This window comes from Pseudopipra pipra, chromosome 10 (assembly GCF_036250125.1).
Source record: "Pseudopipra pipra isolate bDixPip1 chromosome 10, bDixPip1.hap1, whole genome shotgun sequence".
Classification (NCBI taxonomy): domain Eukaryota; kingdom Metazoa; phylum Chordata; class Aves; order Passeriformes; family Pipridae; genus Pseudopipra; species Pseudopipra pipra.
The window spans coordinates 25,370,883-25,390,430 of record NC_087558.1 but is presented as its reverse complement, the minus strand read 5'-3'; the positions used below and the strand labels follow the sequence as shown (position 1 = coordinate 25,390,430).

Genomic DNA, 19,548 nt, shown 5'->3' with positions numbered 1-19,548 from the left:
AGTCTGTGCTCTGCTGCTGTGATAGTCCAGGTTCATTTTTGTGCCAGCAACAAATATTGGTCACATGCTCCTGTTTCACCAGAAAGCAGAGGGGTGAAGCAGCTCAGCCACATGTTCAATGCTCCGGGAAGTGGATGGTACCAGCGATCAGCCCTGTGGCACTGGCTGATGTGGCATTCACCTGGCCGGGCCATTGGCCCCATCCCCACCCGTCCTGCACAGCTCTAACCCATGTGTACACTCCAGTGTAAGATACTCTTGCTCTGGCACCACACCAGCAATTCTACAGAAGTCCAGAGAAATTAGTGCTATGCTATCCAGCCAGCCTAGTAAATAATTTTCTGGGCACTCAAAAGATGCTTTTGTCGTGTGTGAGGGGCCCCAAGATGCTCTGGAGGAGCTCACATCGATATTGCATCCCTGCACCAACAGCACTGACCGCAGCAGCCTTCCCGTGCAGAACACGGGGGGAAGCAGCTGCTGTAGGGGTGGGGACTGTAAAATCCAACTAGTTCTCAAGTGAGCTGTGGGCTCTGAAAGCGTTTTAGCTTTCCAAACGCAGCTCTCGAGATGCAGCCGGCACTAGGACCTGCCTGGAGCCTGTACGCCCCAGCCTGTACAGAACGGATAGTACAGCCCGGCACAGCCGCGCTGCCGCCGAGAAGCCCCCGCACCCCGACCCCCGGCGCGGAGGGGCCGGGACCCTGGGCTGCCGATGCTCCAGCTCTGCAAGGTCACGGCCTCCCTGTTCCTCGGCACGGCCAGGGCAGCCTGCGACGAGGAGCTGCTGTCGCGGGAGGGGGTCACCTTCTGCATCAATGTCACCAGGCAGCAGCCGTTCCCCGGCCTCCCGCGGGTGCGCGGAATTCGCGTGCCCGTGTTCGACGACCCGGCCGAGGACCTGTACCGGTACTTCGAGCCGTGCGGCGCCGCTATCGAGGAGGCCGTGCGGGGCGGCGGGAAGTGCCTGGTGTACTGCAAGAACGGCCGCAGCCGGTCGGCTGCCATTTGCACGGCTTATCTGATGAGACACCGGCAGCTCCCGCTCAAGGACGCGTTTGAGGTAACGTGCTTATGCCCAGATTTATATTTAGACTCCTTCTGGGGAAGAAATGCAAGGCTCGTTCTGAGTAATGATCAATTATTTTGGGCTCTCACCTGCCCATTAGCAGTTATACAGATATTCAACATTTTGAATAAATGTTCCCCTCCAAGTTTTTTCACCTCCAGCTTGGACAAATGACCTTTCAGTGTGAGGCTTCTGGGACAAAATAATTACAAATGCAAATAGGCTTTGAGCACCAGTAGCAAACATGCAAAGCTGGTTGTTTAGTGACATTTTTCTCTGTCAGTTGCATAGTCACAGTAAGTGACAATAAGGACAGAGACAAATGAGTGGCTGCAGGAATTGTTTTGCAGGATTTGCTCCTTCACCTATGTGACAGCTCCACACAGCAAAGAAACATCCTGTTAAGCCTGCTCAATGGCCAGGGACTAGCTGTGAGCAGTAGCATCTCAGCTTTCCTGGGAAGCCCATCCTAATACAAACTACTTGGATTCTATGGGCCTTTAGTCTTCACCCATTTGGCAGGTGTATGACTGAAGTCTTTAGATAACCATTTTGCTCACATGAGACTGTGTGCAGAGAGTGACCAGTTTCACACTGTCTTAAACATGAGCAGTGTCAGCACACTTTGTAAGAGACACTCGCATTTCCAGCAAATTCAACAGCTCCTTCTCATGTCTCAGCCATGAATCCCTTCTGTAACAGGGACCACATGCCAAGTCATAGCAAGCACAGAGTGAGGTCAGCTCACCAAAATAGCTGTTCGTTATTCTGTGGTCAAATCAAAACCAAAGTAAATCTAAGGTCTAAGGAAAAAAATCCATTTACAGGACACTCACAAATGCAGGACACCTTGCTTCTACCACTCTCTCCTGTTCCCTAGGCTGTGAAGACTGCCAGACCTGTAGCAGAACCCAACGCAGGATTTTGGTCTCAGCTGCAGAGATATGAAGAAGATTTGCAGATACTAAAGCAGCCAGGTCCACTGAGCAAAGGACTTAAAACTAGCAATGTGTGAAGATGCTTTAAACAGAGTGAAGTTTCTACAGATCTTAAAAAAAAAAAAAGGAAAAAAAATCTCTACATAAAATGCCTGATGGTTCATTAGATTCGTTCAGTGCATTTCTGTTGAAGGTGCATGGAAACAGGGTGGATAAGCAGGGAGAAACAACAAAAACAGGAAATGGTTGGAAGGACTATAAACAAAGCAGAGGAAGGCATGGAATCTTCAGCAGTTATTTTCCCCTGAATGACACTGAATACGATAACGATGTACTGAATGAGTGAAGGACATACCACACAGCAGTTTTACTCTTGGTTGTTAATTAAATTTCCCAGTGATGCCACTGGAAGACCTGATGCCAGACTAAGGAAGTTCTGAATTCCTGTCTCACCTGCTGGATATTAAGTCATAATTCATGTTCATGAGCTGACACAACTTTTGGTTGGAAACCAACACTGGTTGATGCTTAGTCTGCCATTTTCCTTCCGTTCAACTAGACCAAAGCACCTTTATAAAATTACCTAAAAATCCAGAGGACAGAATGTACAGATGATGGCAAGGAGTTCAGCTCCCAGCATGCAAGTTAAGTGCCTTTTCAGCTTTTGAAATTATTCTCTAAAACACCAAAGGAATGATTTAAAAAACAACAGTTGATAGTGGGGGGAAGAAGATGACACTGGCAATTTAGAAGTAATCCTCACTCTTTTTAGCTTTACTTACTAAGTCTAACAAGATCTGCCAGTGCTCAACACATGCCTTAATGTGCCAGTTTACAAGTCAGTTGTACCTGCATCCAAGCAACATGGCTAAATCTGCTAAGACTGCTTGCTGGTTGCTCTCTGAAATTATCTATTGGGACATCAAGAAAACTGCATGAAACTTCTAAATCAGACTATTATATGTTTATCGTAAGACATTAGAACTAGAGATAAACACCAAGGTATTTTGTCAAACTGTGTGAATACATCTGTAATATAAAAGGGACAAGTTATGAAACCTATGAACCTGCAGGGTGAAATTCCATTTCATGTTGCTTAAAGCATAAATATAAAATAAAATTAGCTTATCACCATCTGTCTGAGTGCTCACACAAGGCGAACGTATGCTCCCAGCAGTGGAGTAGTTTAAGGCAGAAATTCTAATGATGGAACAATGACAGAGAATAAAGCCTCTGGGGAATTACAGGAATTAGACAACTCAGATCCAGTAGAAGTTCCCAAAGTTAAAGATTGCTCAAAGTTAAAATAGGATTATTTTAAAAGCTGAAAACATAGAAATAAAAATAAAAAATTCAGGCTATTGTTTTCTTAGTTACCACAAGGCGTTTTCACACCAGATGCTTTCTCCACTCCCAGCTGTGTTTGGTTCATTCCATATCATTTATTTTTGGTATCTGCATTACAACCATGAAATTTGTTGCACATCTGCAGATTTGAAGGTGAGTGGTTGCTAGAGAATTTATTGTAGCTTTTATAAACCTTGACTATCATACATAATAAGAATTGCAGTAATACATCAGATCCTTATTAATTGCCAAGATACCACTCATCAAAAAATCTGTTCCAGTCAATCCATGGAATAAAGTTTATTTCCTGTCAAAAAGCTAAAGCTGCTAAACAAAAGTAGGAAGCTAAGCATTAATGAAAACACAATACGTTTTTAACTGTGAGGCACATGAACTCGCAGTCAAACACAGCTATCAGTTCCACATGTTTGAGTCAGCTGAAATGGAAACTGTTGCTCTCAAGTGTCAGCACATACTGCGCTCTGGTTAAATTTTACCAGCCTTGTCAGCACGAAGAAAACCTTCTTGTGGCAGGATTTCACTTCACATCTTCTGTAGAAAGCTATTTACATCTGAAAACCATTCCTATTTACATTGGAAAGCACTCCTCCTCCTGTACTGCTCCGAATTAAGGGATAAGATTGCAACTTGGAACCGGAACCCTGGAAGTAGTTCACTTCTTTATTTGAGTTCATAACCTACTAATGTTACAGGCGATGCAAAATGGAAGTTTAGACATACTCCTTGTTGCTTATGATTGTCTCAGTGTTCCTGGAATACCTGTGTGGCTGAGGAGCTGCCTGGCCTGCTGAATATCCGTATTTGTTGGTTCTGTAAAGTAAGAAAAAAAAAGATACAAATAAGAAGTATTAGACACATGTTCATAGTTTAGATACTTAGGAAGTTACTCATTTAGGTCTATATCAAACCCATCGATAGCACACTCTTCACAAAGGTGCAGAAACTAGCTGTCTATTGTTCTCATCGGTCTGGTAGCTAAGTGGAAAGACAAGGGCTCCCTGACAGGCAGCACAGCCATCTCTCACATAACCAAAACCACACTCTGGATTCCTAATTCACCTGTGCTCTTTCTCAAGGCATTTCAGTCAAGGCCTTAAAGCAGAAGAGAACCTAGCCCTCAATGCCCTTGTGCAAGCTCCAGGTTTTAATACAGGAATCAAGATGATGAAAAAAAACAAGTATCTTCAGCCAATCCCTTCAGCTGTCATTTGTCATGTTGAACTTCTATTTCATATGTCTGTTCTACCTGATTTTCAGGACATTTCAGGACATTCGGTACTTTGTATTAAAATACGGTGAACAAGATCTAAAGTCCAATGTGGCTGATGAAATATTACCATAAAACTGAAATGGTTTCAGATTAGGCAGTGGAGTATCAGAGGAGCACTCACTTACTGTGTGTTTTGACATAATCTTCAAAGATTAAATATAGCAGCAGTGAGCATGCTTCCTCCTTCCATGTTATCAGCCTCTCAAGCTTAGCCAGTACAACCTCCAAGCCATTTGAGTTCTTCTGAGTAGACATGAACCTCTGCTATTTTTGCAGTCTCATCCCTCTCCTTCAGAAAGGGACCTTCTGTTTGTGTCAATAATTTAAGATTGAAAAAAAGTCCAGGGAAGATTAAATATTGAGGCCAGAAGTCTCAGCTTTTCTGATTTGATGTGCAACAAGACATTTCCATAAAGAACAAGAAAAAAAATCATGTTTCTAATGATCAGTTGGATGTGCTTTGGGAAGGAAATGCCATTACACTTTCTGCAAATTAAATGTTTGAATATTTTAATCACAGTGAGTATTGTAGAGAAACTGGATTAAAATACTTTTGCTAATAGACAGTTCACTCTTTCACTGCACATTTTCACCACATAGAACTTAGAAATATAAGCAGTACCCAGAAATACCAAACACAAGTTATAGGGACTACTGATGGTGAAGTATCAACAAGTACACTGTGCAAGTGTTTGGTGTAGCATCCCCTGCCATCACAAGTCTGTGACAGCCCACAGTACTGCTGTACTGTATATGGTTACATATTTATACAAGAGGGTGAGAGAGAGAGAGGGAGAAAAGTGCACAGGTAGAAAGGGATATGTAATTTACAGCTACTGTTTCGACTGACAAACCCAAGATTACCTGTAATTCTGTTTTTCCTTCCCTTTGCATGAACAGGTCAGTAAGATCCCACCAAGGATATAAAGAATAGAACCAGTCCAGCCTAAGTATAGAGCTTCTCCCAGTTCATACCTGAAACATGAAAGATTTTATGGAAACAGCTTATAACAGGATCACAAAGCCATTATTTTAGGCTGAGCCATAAGGTTCACAAATCATGCAAAGAAACAAATTCTAGTCCGCATAGAAATCAGCCAACTGAAAGGTACATCAGCAGAGAACAGAGAACAGACCTGGCTTTGTGTCTGCTCAGTAAAACTCTTACTTGTATATTTAAGTGCTCTGCTAAACTAGTGATAGTACAGAAAGTGTGAAGCAACATTAAGTAGCAATAAATAATTGCGTATATTTAACAAATTGTTGATAATAAATAATAATAACATACCTTCTGTGCCATCCACAACACTTATTTTTCCCTTTTATTGGCTGTGCCACTGAAGCAATTTTGTGCAACGGAATGAATCAGACCTTACTGTCTGTCCTGAGAAAAGGCTAACCATAGGAATCAGTTTTCTATGGGCATGATGCTAGGTGACCTACAAGTGGCTGTTTGTATAGGGCTAGTTTTCAAACTTAGGTATCCTAAAGAATATTCGGCACCCTCTGTGGTTGTATGGCTGAAATCCATGTATGAGTGTCCCAGGGTGAAAAAGAACAGTTCCCCATTTTGCTGTGCAAAACTATACCTTTCAGGAAACCCCCCAGTCCAGTCCAAAAAATTGATTAATAATGAATTTGTCCCAAAGACTAGACACAACTGAGTCTGGAAAAGTCTGGTAGGAGTTTCACAAAAAGAGGAAAACAAGTTTTGTATTTGAAGACTATAGGCACAATACACCTGTACCTCTGTAGTCTGAGGTACCCACTATAAGGGCAAAATAAGTGTTATGAACTGTATTGAAAGTACACTGCAACCAGAGATTTGTGTTTTCTTTCCACTTGTAAACACAAAATCATCATTTAAAAGTGTTGAAGCTTCTGACTCCAGAATTCATTGCTAACAGGAGGGCTTTGGAGGTTCACACACGTTCCCTGCTCTCCGCGTTCTCATCCCACGTTGGAGCTGCAAGGTCTCCACTGGTTTAGGTGCTTTCCAAACACACAGTGGGGAGATAGTCATTATCTCAAAAAAACAGCAGTGCAAGCTGCTGAAGGAATACAGGAACAGCCAGGGAGCGTTGCCCAGTGTCTGAAATAGTCTCTGCTCACCAGTAAACTACAGACAGGAATGCTGTAGATGCCATCCCCAAGGAAAGTATATAGAAGGGATCTGCAGGAGAACTTAGGTTGCCTTCAAAACTGTATGAGAAACTCCCCTAAGAATTAGCAGAGGTTAACTTCACTAGTTTGCTGAAGTCAGACAAAAAAAAAATGCTATCTGAAAAACTGGATTTCCCAGTCTCTTAAGAGTGAAGATCAATACTGGCCTGCAATTGAATTTAACTGTCTCTCAGAGTCCATGTCTGGCTTTACCAATGACCAAAGTTAATTCACCAAGAACCGCTCAGAGAATCAATACCTTAAACATGAAGTTTGGATATTAAAAAAAAAGATTTCTTCAGCTACTGAATGCAAACAATCTGGTAACTGATTAACAGCCATTGATGTTGAAGCCCCAAAGCTATAGCAGATAACTATAAAACTCACTAACTATCCCACTAACTGAAATTCCTTATCAACATTTTTTTTTCAGTTCCCTAATGTATTTATTACCCTTCATATAGTTCTCTGAAGAGGATATAAAACAACAAGTGAGTGCACAAGTGCAATTTCTTTGTAAGTGCTTCATTGAAAACACCGGGAAAACTGACAAACAACTAAAGCAATTGCTTAAAGTACTTTGATTCATCACAAAGCACTTCACCTCTGACTTTTCTGAACTGATTCCCGGGTGGAAAATTACAAAACACTTCAAATATGATCCTAGCAACTAGAGATTTATAGTTTACTGATCTATGAATTATATACTAGATAGAGATACTAACAAATTATAGAGGTCTCATGTTCCACAGTATGTTTCCATCTCCTTTTCCCCTTCTCTGAAGGAGAGGCCTGGTGACCTCTACCCTTGTTCCTTTACAAGGGCACCTTGATAAAGTGCCATAAGCTGCCATTTGGTTTTGACAACCATTGCTTTTACATCAGACAAGAGTAAGGGCTTTTATACCTTGAAACTTGTTTGTGTGCAACTGTACTAGCTGATAGTCCCCCAAATTTTGCCTCATTTTATTTATAAGGCAAACAAATGTTGAGACATTAATACATAGACAAGCAGTACATTTCTCTGCAGGTCACCAGTACACAGCTCAAGCTGCTTTCTGGACAATTTTCCCATGCTTGTATATGTGAGGCAATTTATCCTAGCCATATCTAGAATTTTGTACCTCTTTTGGTCTAAATGCTGAAGAAAATTAGGACTTTTACATTTTTTTCTTCATCTTGAGATGTGGACTTAATTGAGTCTCAAAAGAAAATGTAAACATAGTACAAAACCCGCATGGATGCGGGGTTGATATTCCTCACATGTTTACTAACTCTTCCAGAAGACAACTTTCCTCTCTCCCCACCAACATCTCTGAGGTAAAAAGATTCCCCGAAGACAATTTTTTTCCTCCTGCAAGACTGTATAATGGTATCCATCCAGGTTCTGAGACTCTGGAGCAGCTGGGATTAGTGCAAGTTTCTAACACATGATGGAGTTTGGTACGACAGATCCATTAACTTACTTGGTTCCAGCATACAGTGGGTCAAAAAACTGAGCAGTAATGATTGCAGCATACCAAGAAACAGCCACCATGGAGCAGAGACCTACGAGAAAAAGTTTAAAAAGCACACAGGTGAGTGATTCCTTTAATGGCTGTACCAGCTTTAAACTAAGAACAAGTTAATTTCATTTAATCTGGCTGTGAAAGCAACACAAAGTACTGATAGCATTCTCATTTCAGCCTTGATATTACCTCCTAAAATGAAAAGAAATCCTCCCGTGACAGCAAACTTCATTTTTCCATCCTCATCGCTCAACCCAATGTTTGTGCACTTCAAACCAAGCAGTGAGACTACTGTGGCTAGGAATCCCAGAAGGATGGAAGTAATCATCAAGGCACGGCATGCCTGAATATGAGCTAAGACAGAAAAAGAGAAAACAAATCAGGATGTATACAAAAATGACATTAATCTTGTGCTGAAAAAGTAAAAGTGATTAGAAGGATTGACAAAATCAACAGGTGCAGTAATAAAATGAGTGAATCTTGTCCAACTTTGTCATATGGTTCATAGAAGCCTCCAAACCTGAGTGTGTTCAGCCTTCAAGTAAATCAGATTTCAGAGTTGAACAGCAGGTGCTAGCCAAGGTGTGTGGGGCTCAGGCATTACAGAGGAACTGGAAAAATGTACCAGTTTTGCTGCTTCCAGGGAGAGATAGGAGAGAATGTGCTCGAGTTAGCAGTTCACTTCAAACTCTGAGTTGGTGTAACAAACAGGAGGCAAGTGGGTCCAAGAGCTGTAGCACTCCTCTCCTCCCTAAGACATACTCCTGTGGAGAGCTTACAGGTCCCGTGGGCACGTTAGGGAATTTGGTATGCTGACAAGTCTGTATTGCTTAAGGTCACAGTCTTCACATTTAGGTATCAATTGCACAAAAACCTAGACAAGATTATTAATCAGCCTAAGAAGAAAGATCAAACAGAGACTTCGGTCTCCTCTGAAATGGCACTGTGCACTTGGCAGGTTCCAGCTCAAGTGGCATTTTGGCACCTTTGTTGTGAGATAAACATGCCAAGTGTCACCAATCTGTCAGGTCACAACTGCTAACTTTGTTGGACTTGATGATCTTAAAGTTCTTTTCCAACCTAAATGATTCTATGACTCTAAAATTCTAACCACACATCAGAAGGGTCAGAATTGGACTGCAACTGGACACTGGCTTTGTTGATGCCAACATTCAAGTTCTTGCTCCCTGATCACCTCCCCAATCTTCCATGATAACCTGCTGGCCAGGTCTGTAGCAGAGTGAGCCCGTAACTCTCCAGACAACAAAAATCAAAGAGAGAAACAGGAGGCAAAGTGATATTCACACACTGACTCAGTGGGCTGTATTGCCTAATGTGGCTTAAGAGTATTGATCCTGCAAGCTTGAGAGTTATCAAAAATAGTAATAAGCAGTCATGAGATAAATTAAAGGATATTAAAGGATAAAATCACTTGAGAAATTAATGCTTCATTAAGCACTAATTTTAAAAATTTTATGGAAAAAAATACAGAGAGTAAAAAAAGTGAAAATACCTCTCAAAGTACCATTAATGCCTCAAGGTTTTTGCCTGCAGAAGGTACTGTTAGGACAAGCACTCGACAATGCTGCTTTCTAGTTTGGGGTCTTACACCATGGCACCAGGAATCACCCATAGCAGGGTCCAACAACTTACATTTCAGGTCCTGCAGTGTTAGATGGGACTCCCCATCTTTCCAGGACACACAAGCATATCCTCAGGCTAACTGCTTGCAAGCCAATGGCTGTATTATTTTAACAGTAGAAATTTCATACCATTGTACTACAATACAATAACCTCAACAGCCTTAACTGAGGGCCTTGCTTCACAGTTAAGAAAGCTCAATTTGTTGTTGTGTTTATTTTTAAAATTAGCTTATTCAACAAGATACAAAGACAGTTCATTTTATTAGCCAATACTGATTGTAAGAGATTATGCCCAAAACCTATCATTGGAAGAAACAATTATGGAACGTGAAAAAGAAGAAAGAAAGAAAGAAAAAAAAGAGTATAAAAAGCATTTGGCAAACAGACCTATCAAATGTTTGACTTAGTTGTGACTAGATAGATAGTGCTAGCTATACAGAGTAGCCAGTCATGGTTTCAATCTTGTACAATATTGCTTTTAAAAAGATCCTCACTTCAAATGTTTGTGATTTAGACTAATGGCTTACTGAACTCAAAAGTGTTAAATCTGTCTAAAAGAACCAAGTCTGATATTTTCCATATATAAACGAAAAACCAGAGGTATTCCACATAGCTCAGTTGCCAATAAGGAAACCTCTGTGGAAAATCTTTATGATCCTTTTGATGAGAGGTAACAAAGACACTTTTGTTTTTTCTCTTCCCCTCCCATCAATCCCTGACATCTTAGCAACAGTTTCGGCTAAGTTTTAAACAGCAACTTGAACCACGCCTAAACTGATAATGATAATTTTTAGTCTGCCTTTGCTCACATCTGCCAGTACTATAGACATTTCTTAGAAGTCCCACTGTTTGCTCGGTCCTCATTATTTCCAAGCCCATTTTCTTCCTCTTTCCTGCTTTGCCCAGCTGTCCTTTTCCACTTTTATCACAATTCAGTGTCTTCTAACTTCTTTTTTTCAGTTTTCCTTTCTAAAAATGTTTTTTTCTCTACAATTTTGCAAGTTGTTTTTCCCTTTCCCCTGCCTATGTCCCTCAAATACACTGCTGTCTTCTCAACCACAGAACCGATCTCCTTTTCAATAGATCACTTCAGGGCCTGGCCCAGTCATTTACATTCTGTCTGGCCCCGTTTATTTTTTCCTTCCTGCTGACTCCATGTTGTTATTTGCAGTTCTTTAGGAGCCCTCCTGTTGCTTGCCTTTTGTTCTCTTCAGCTTTAGCACATAGTGATGCTCTTTTCTGACCCCTGCCAGTTTCTTTGAAAGCCACTTTTTCCTGGGCAGCTCCATGATGCTGCCCTGCAGCCCCACTGCCCACATCTGCATACCCTCTCAGAGGCAGCACCTCATGTAAATCCATCAATGACAAGATGCTGCCTGCAGTCAGTGGCAAACCAGCCCTTGAACTGTTTTTTACAAGAACCAAATAAAATCCCAGAATCATTAAGGCTGGCAAAGACCTCTGGGATCCTGGAGCCCAGCTGTTCACCCAGCACCGCCAGTGCACACTGACATAAACGCTCTGCAGAGGATAATGTCCCATGGATATGATCCTGCTATTACTTACTCTAAGAAGTTTAAAAAGGGTTATGTGCCTCTTAATACACACATGTACTGTAAAAGCAATTGTTAGATAAGACTGAAAAATGAAAATAATAGATTATTGCCTAAATACAGAGAATTGCTATGCTAGTGTCAGAGCTGGTCAACAACATCCCTTTATTTCAGACTGAGAGAGAAAGTGAATTTAATACCTCATTCCCACTAATCCTATAGTACACATTCTTCAGATTAGGAGTATCCTCCTACCTATTTAGTTTAACCACCTCCCAGGGTATATTCAACTAGAAAGAAGGCATTTTTATTCTGGATAAGTATCTACATACTGAATTATTCAAGATTAATAAAAAATAGCTTCACTATCTATAAACATGCTTACTATCCACAGAATATTGCCTTAGTGGGACATTTGAGGACAATCCACAATTCTGCTGAAGACTGATACAGAGGACAGGAACCAGCAGATTTAAATTTCTTGATATTTAGAACCACATCCAAAAAGACATTAGTTAACAAGCCCTGACAGGTATATTAATTTATAACATATACTCCTTGTATAACTTATATTATAACGTTATAATATGTATAACATATACTTACTGTATTTCTTGGATTGCCTACAATTTTCAATCTCAATACACAAAAACCACTACCACTTCTCAGCTGTAAATAATATTTCCTGCTATATGAAAATACTCCAGCTGCAGTACATTAGCTATGAAGTATTTCAAAAGAAGGCCTATACAATAATTCAAAATAAATAAACAATTAAAAAATGTCTCCCACTAATTCCTCCTACAAGATGCTAGAGAAGAGATTACACCATACTTAAAATGCCTATTAAAATAAATGCTTGATCAACCGACTTCATTTGCCACATTTTATAGCCTCTCCTAAAATGCCTGACACATTCTGCTGCTTAAGAGATTTTTATTACTTCAACCCACAAAGTCCTTCTTGGCCAGTTATTTTCAAGCACTACCAGATCACCAAAGCAAAAGCCATACTCCTTTTTGCCAATAAACTTTTAAGCAATATGAACAAGGCTGCACAAAGTCACATACCGGGCAGTTTAAGCAAAGAGTCAAATTCCTTGCAGTTGGATACTCCAGTGCTGTCTTCTACACAGCTCTTCCACAGGTTTTCATAGAACGTAGATGTTGTGATCACACTACCATGTATACTGGAGACTTTCCAGTAATTATTTGGCAAAGTAGCTCCAATAACTGCCAACCCACCCAAGCACAAGAGAAGACCAACAATTTCCAAGGCAGCAGTCATGCTTGTGAGTAGTAACAGTTAAGTATCCTTATAATTAGATTACAATCAAGTGAAGCCTTTCAGAAGCCTCCTTGCTGTTTTATCTCTGCGTTTCACTCCAAAATGAGTCTACCTTTGCTCTTTGCTCAACCCCAGAGATAAGGCTTGCTGGGCATGACAATAAGAAGTGGGAGCAGTTCATAATAAAGATATTAGCGTGTAAAAAAAAATGACAATATTAATTCTTTTTCTAATAGGAAGTGAAAAATGAGCCTCTTCTTTTTCTCAGCCTAGAAAGTCCAGTCAGTATATCTACAAAATTCCTAATAAGAGTGACAGTATGCGGCAAATATTTTATTTTCTCTGAAGTCAACTAGATTTTACACTAGATTAAAATTGTTTGTAATTTTATTATTGATCTCAAAAAACTTTACTGTGTTATTTGCTTGAGGACTCAAACATAGAAAAGCTTGAGAACAGAAGCTTTATTCTGTTGCTAGAGAATTTAGCACATTTTTTTGAGTTACGGTTGTAAGTAATCCATAACAATAGTACTGCCAGCTTCCTTCAGGAAGGTTAAGTTTGTGGATAAGTGGTTTCCATTAATATTTTACTGTCTATTGATCTATAGTTAAACACATTCAGTCTTAAAAATAGTGCCATTTACACTGTACAATTGTACAATGCGTTACATTGTAATAATGTACATGTCATGGAAATGAAATATAAGGAAATGAAGGAGCAAGTGTGAGAGACCTATCTCAAAAGGAATAAAATGATGAAGAAAAACAGCTATAGGAAAAATAATACATATCAGCCAATTGTATCTGCTTGCTAGAATATCTTAGTATTAAAAAAAAAGCTATTCTAGGCAAACAAGATGTTAAACTTGGTTTAGTTGCTACTGCTCTCAGCTAGACAGAATCAGACACAATTCACATCACCACTAATGTTAATACTTTAAGGTATCCAAACGAGGTTAACCATCTCTTGCAGTGATAACCTGCTCTTATCTCCAGGAAATGGAGTCAGAGTTTCTTCATAAAATAATTCTGCTATGATGCAACATGGTAACAGATTCACAGCATTTACATAAGCACTACCAGAAAGATTAGCCTTTGAGAGAGTCACAGCTTGCCCATAACAGGTATTTGGTTTTTTTTCAAAATTCACTGTCCACTTTGAACTGATGCCGTAGGTTGGTAGGTTCAGCTGCAAAAGGATATTACGGTGCCACTGTGACTTTTTTGCTCCCTTGGCAGCCTAGAGGATCATTGCCACTGATTTAAACAAGACTATATCTGGCAGCACAAATCCTGTGATCCTGTGCAGGTCTGAACTTGCAATCTTTTAAGGAAACCAGATAGTGTGTGGTAAGAATTTGTCTTCTTGGGTGACTGTTACAAAATTCTCTTCTTCTGCTAAGTCACTGCAATTTGAAAAATGATGGCATAGTAAAATGAACACACTGTACCAGTACCCTGGAGTATATTCATCCCATTAAAAGCCCTTCAAGAGTTTCAAATTAATTTATCCATACACTGGTGACTATGCTGATGACCTCAGCGATCACTTCTGCTGACAGTGCTTTCAAAGCTGAGATTAGTTGGGATCTTGAATCAAGTGTCACCAGATGTTATACTGCTGCCAATGATAAAAATAAAAAATTGAAGAATATAGTGTTAAAAAAAATCTCTTCCTAATTAAGAATCTATTTCAATAAGCAGTCATAAAGCACACATATAAACAGAAAAGATTATACTGCATATTATAATGCATGAGCTTTTCCTATAGGGCACCAGGAATTTTAATCATTCCCTTCAGGAAGTCACCCTTCAATGTGTTAAAGAACATAGGGCAATTCTTTGCTAAATTTCATAAACTGTGGTTTGGTGAGCAATGGGCAGAACAGCCAGTGCTACTTTGCAGGAGGCTCTGGATCAGCAGCAAACAAGAGTTGGTGCTGACAGCTTCACATCCACACCTTCCACAGCTTGGGAGTTTGCCTTCGGGCTCGCTCTAACCTGGTCAGGTGAACTGAATGCTGTCAGTGGCTGAATTCTGGAACTGTGCTCCTGCAGCACATTCCCCTGCTTTGCCTCATCCACAAGGAAACCAATTTGCATGTTCCAAGACCACAAACCAGACCAGGTGCAGTAAATGGAAAATTCATTACAAAAGTGCGCTCCTAAGTAAAATGCTTACATAGACATGCCAAGGTATGACCATATACGATCACAGCAACATATGACTGAGGAGAGAAATTGCTCCTAATCCCTCTGGTGTTATCCCAACAGAGCACATTTGTGTGTAATATGGTTGAGAGAGAGCTTACAGGCAGAAATAGTAGTTTTTAAAATCAGATCACCCAATACAACTGGGGAAAAAATACTGACAATATGAAAAACCTGAGTGCTTGATCAACATGAGCTGCACCTCACTTTCAAGACCCAGGAATGCTGACTGAGCACAGCAAGCAGAGAAACAGCCCTGCAACAGATGACAATTACTCTGCAAGCACCACATGATGTGCCTTGGCATGAAGAACCTGTGCTGATTTTTGGGGACATGCAGTTCTTTGAATAGTTGAAGATGATCCACTGAGCCCTGCCAAGCAGGGGTCCAGTCTTCCAATTATGGAGGCCACTGGAAGGGAGGGAAGAGAATCCCTAGGAGGTGACTGCTGCAGTTCACCAGGAACTCTTCTCTTCCTGGGGAATATTTTCTTTCCATGTTGGGTGTAGTGAAACTTCACTAAAAAAAAAAAGGAGGCTGTCCTGCATCCCTACATTGACTCCGCTTGTCTCCATAACAGGGCTGTAACATCTGCTTCTCCCTGTTACACAAGTCAAGGCAGAGCTGCCACACCATCATAAGCATCCATGCCATCTCACTACGAGAACTGAAGGATTGCTGGCCCCATCTCATCACTCTAATTTCCATAAATCATACTTAAGTTTCTAAATGAAACTTAGGCATCCTGCTATTTACATAGAGGAAGCCCTAGAGAGGAGCAGAATGGATACCAGGATTGTATGAAAAGCTGACATTGCCTCTGATGCAATGAGTAGTGTTTTTAAAATCCTTAGAAGCATATGATTAGCCTTCTTTTGAGGCTACAGATTCTGGCCTCATTACAGTATGTTGATACTTATTCTTAAAGTGGCACCATTGATAAGAAGGCAAAAGGCCATCAAAGCCAGGATCCTGTGGAAGAACCACAAATGTGCTGAATCTTGAGAGTTCACTCTTGAGAGTTAAACTCTCAAACTTTAGAGATCTGTCTCAGGCAGCTCTGACTCCAGGAAAGTCCATATCTGTGTCAAGAAAAACAAGGTTCATAGTCTGTGAGACATGGTATTTTGAAGTTTTGACCACTGTGCATCAAGAATAAATCAGCTGGAAAGAGTCCAGACAAACAGTAATGACAATAATAAGGGATCTATAAAGCAGGGAAGACTGGAAGAAATTATTCCATTAACATCATGCATAAAGTGACTGCACAAAACTGAAAATTGTAAAGGAATAAACAGAAGGTTCTGTTTAAAAAGAGAAAGCTTAACAAAATACCAGTTTTCTAAGGCTGCACTGTTAGTATTTCTACACTCACTTTTTTGAGGAAAGATCTTCAGTGTTAGTTCCTCACAGTCCTTTACCATAAAAATGGTGTTTACAGAAAGATGTCTTTAGAATTTAGAACAATTCAAACAAATACTTTTCAGTCCCTACAGAGACATTTCTTCTCTTTCTAGTTAGAAACAAGCTACCCTGCTAGTATGGTCTACCCTAGAAAACACAAAAACACCAGTGGCACAGATGTATTTTAATCTAAGCCAGCCTCTGGGAAATTCCGGAACAAATACACAGGTTTAGCACAAAGTATCCAACAAGTTCTGGATTATCTATTTGTCTCACACCAAAGCATAAACAAACACCAGTGCTCATTGAACTATGATCTGCTTGTATTTAAGCATTAGGCTGAGTGAAAGAACACCATTTCTTCCAAAACAATTTTAAAAAAAAATCTTAGATTTGTTGTATATCACTTATATCTCTCTGTCAACACAACAGAGATGGCAACAAAGCCACAGCAGTGACTGAGCTGAATTGCAGGTTGAAGGATACAGGTTTCACGGGGGCCCTTTAACCTGTCTGCAGCCACTACAGGATTTGTCCACACCAGACCTTCTGTGACAACTGCACTATGTGCCACCCCACTGCGCTAACATGCTGTCCAGAAACAGGGAACAGAACTATATCCCTGGATTTTATAAACATATGCCATGCACACTTACTGTCTGAACTCAACATGTACAGAAATTTCTTGCACTCTACTGATCCAAGAGCAGTTGCTGCACAGTCCATCCAAAGACCTTCAGAAACCCAGTCTGCAGTGACCAGCTCTGTCGCAGCGTCCAAAACTTTCCATCTGTTGGACATGGTAGTAACAAGTAAAGTGGTGAATCCTGCTAAAGCCAGCAGCAATGCACAGATCTGTAGAGATGATGCCATTCTTCCAGCAGAAGTTGTCTTCAAAGAAACCTCCCAAGATTCCTGATATTAGAAACCTGTTGAAACAGTTTATACCCACAGAGTAAATGGAGTTACCTTTACATAAGGAGTTACCTACAGGGAACTGTAGAACTGGAATCTAAATCTCATCAAATAATTGGAATACTTAAATATTCTATGACATTGAGTATATTTTTTAGGAAAACATTTATTACTGCACATGTTTACCACAAAAAAGTACCAACAGAGCAAAACCAGAGGATCTGACTGAGGAATTCTCTACTTTAAATTTGCAATGTTTCATCCGTTCTTTACTTGTTTGCTAACTCAAAATTCTTTTAAAATTAGGACAATCAACTGCAATTATGCATCTCCCAATTACAATACCAATCAATACAAATTTAAAGCAAGATAAATTTTGATACTCACATCTATGGTCTGCCCGTTTCATCTACCTTCCTATGAGGCACTGGTGTCAGCACTTTGTGAGGACCAATTTGATCAACCAACTGGAAGTTTCATACTCTTTAGGACCTTTGCTCCCATTCTAAAAATCAAGGACCCAGGGCCAAAGCTCTGCCTGACTTGCACAAAGCTCTGGCATGGCTTTTCGCTACAGCAAAGTGTCAGCAAAAGGGAAAATTAGAGCAAAATCACCTAAGTTAGTACCAAAGATGCTCAGATTAACCTGGCACCCACTGGCATATAATTTGCTTTGTCAGTGCCACACACCATCAGACCACAAAGCACTACAGAAATATAGTACCACAACTTTCACAGTGGTTGTTTCACTTGAAATTTTTTATGCATTTGTTTTAGGTTGCAGCCCACACCATGAAGAAATATGCAGACAGCTACCTTTCCACTGGTTCACATTAACAAATGAAACTGTTTGTAGTTGCAGCCATGCACCCTGACAGGACAGACCTCCCGGCCAAAGGAGGTCTGGCTGCCTGGGACAGCTCTGCAACCACTTTGCTGCTGTTCTTCCTCCTCTCTTTGCCTTCCTCTGCCCCAAGATGCCACTCTCACTCACCCCTTCCTGACCCTGCTGCTACCACACAAACCCCATAGGACTATCCAGCTAACAATTTATTCTAACACCACATCCATCCTGTTTCAACCTGTACTACGGACACCCAACCCTTCAGGACTTGATTGTACCAGCTGTCATGCGCTGTCATGTTTATAGGTGCGAGGTGATGGCACCACTGATAGCAAATATGCTTTGCAACTGTCCAAAGGAGAATGACTATAAACCAAAACCAAATAAATACACAAAGTCCAGAGCATCATCCCTCACAAAGTGCACATATAGGCTATATATAACTAAGAGCTGTAATGTGATAAAAATAAGCCCTGGGGGAGCAAAAACATCATCTTAACATTAAAAACAGTGAAAATGCATGTGGTCTGAACATCAGGCAGGAAGGGTTAACAAAGAAAAATATCTAAGTCACTTAAACAAACAATTTACTTCTGATAAGGTGGTCATTTTTGGAAGCAAAAATGAGTGGTAGAAGTGTTGAAACTGAAAAGTTAAAAAATTCTTTTACTTCTTTTTCATTTTTTTACATCAAAACCAGAGAAAAACATTGGTTACAACACTGGTTTCATTTGCATATGTATATATACATTTCTAACACCAGCACTATATAGCTTTGAACCTGCTGATCACTCCTTAGTTCAAGCAAATTCTGAGGCTGACCCATGGCCACCAGCATAATCAGAAAGAGATAAAATGCAGAACTGAATACAGTACTAAACCACTTAGAGCAGTTTCCCACCACAGCTCACAAAGGTTTTCTCTGGTCAGAGTCTGACCTTAAGTTGAGAAGGCAAACTCTTTCACTACTACATAGGAAAAGAAAAAAAGGCGGAGCAATGTTAATTCGTTTCCTCCCCACTTAAAAAGAATTTGACTTCATGACTTTGCTCCTGAAGTTGTCATAACTTTTTAAGAACCTAATCAGGCTCATAACCACTTGCAATTACAAGATGCAGATCACTTTCACATTGCTATTAACTTTCCCTTCACACAAGGAACTATAGAATAACTTGGGTGGAAGGGGCCATACTGATGCCAATCTTCTGCTAAAGCACAGCCTCAGTGTTGGATCAGGTCACCCAAGCTTTTCCAGCCAATGGAGTGGCCTCCGGGGCTGGAAACTGCACAGCTGCTCTCCCGTGGAGCGTGTTCCTCACACCCACGGGGAACTTTTCCTGCTGCAATACGTGACTGCTGCCTCTCACCCTCT

The 19,548-nt window shown here is 40.5% G+C and overlaps 2 protein-coding genes across 3 annotated transcripts; one reads left to right on the top strand and one right to left on the bottom strand.

Annotated features, from left to right (window-relative positions):
* Nucleotides 1–549: 549 nt before the first annotated feature.
* On the top strand, nucleotides 550–3,141 carry DUSP28 (dual specificity phosphatase 28). Its single transcript, XM_064666975.1, has 2 exons — nucleotides 550–1,063; nucleotides 1,950–3,141. Exons 1-2 carry the CDS (start codon nucleotides 716–718, stop codon nucleotides 2,082–2,084), a joined length of 483 nt encoding a protein of 160 aa, XP_064523045.1. The 5' UTR covers nucleotides 550–715; the 3' UTR covers nucleotides 2,085–3,141.
* LOC135419951 (claudin-15-like) lies at nucleotides 2,957–18,847 on the bottom strand. 2 transcript variants are annotated; one of them, XM_064666972.1, is made up of 6 exons: nucleotides 17,720–18,847; nucleotides 17,074–17,346; nucleotides 8,506–8,670; nucleotides 8,275–8,356; nucleotides 5,510–5,620; nucleotides 2,957–4,185 (listed from the first exon to the last, which is right to left on the bottom strand). In XM_064666972.1, exons 2-6 carry the CDS (start codon nucleotides 17,288–17,290, stop codon nucleotides 4,086–4,088), a joined length of 675 nt encoding a protein of 224 aa, XP_064523042.1. In that variant the 5' UTR covers nucleotides 17,291–17,346; nucleotides 17,720–18,847; the 3' UTR covers nucleotides 2,957–4,085. The 2 variants fall into 2 exon arrangements, with proteins under 2 accessions (XP_064523042.1, XP_064523044.1); XM_064666974.1 differs by lacking the exons at nucleotides 17,074–17,346; nucleotides 17,720–18,847 and adding an exon at nucleotides 12,583–12,904.
* Nucleotides 18,848–19,548: the final 701 nt, after the last annotated feature.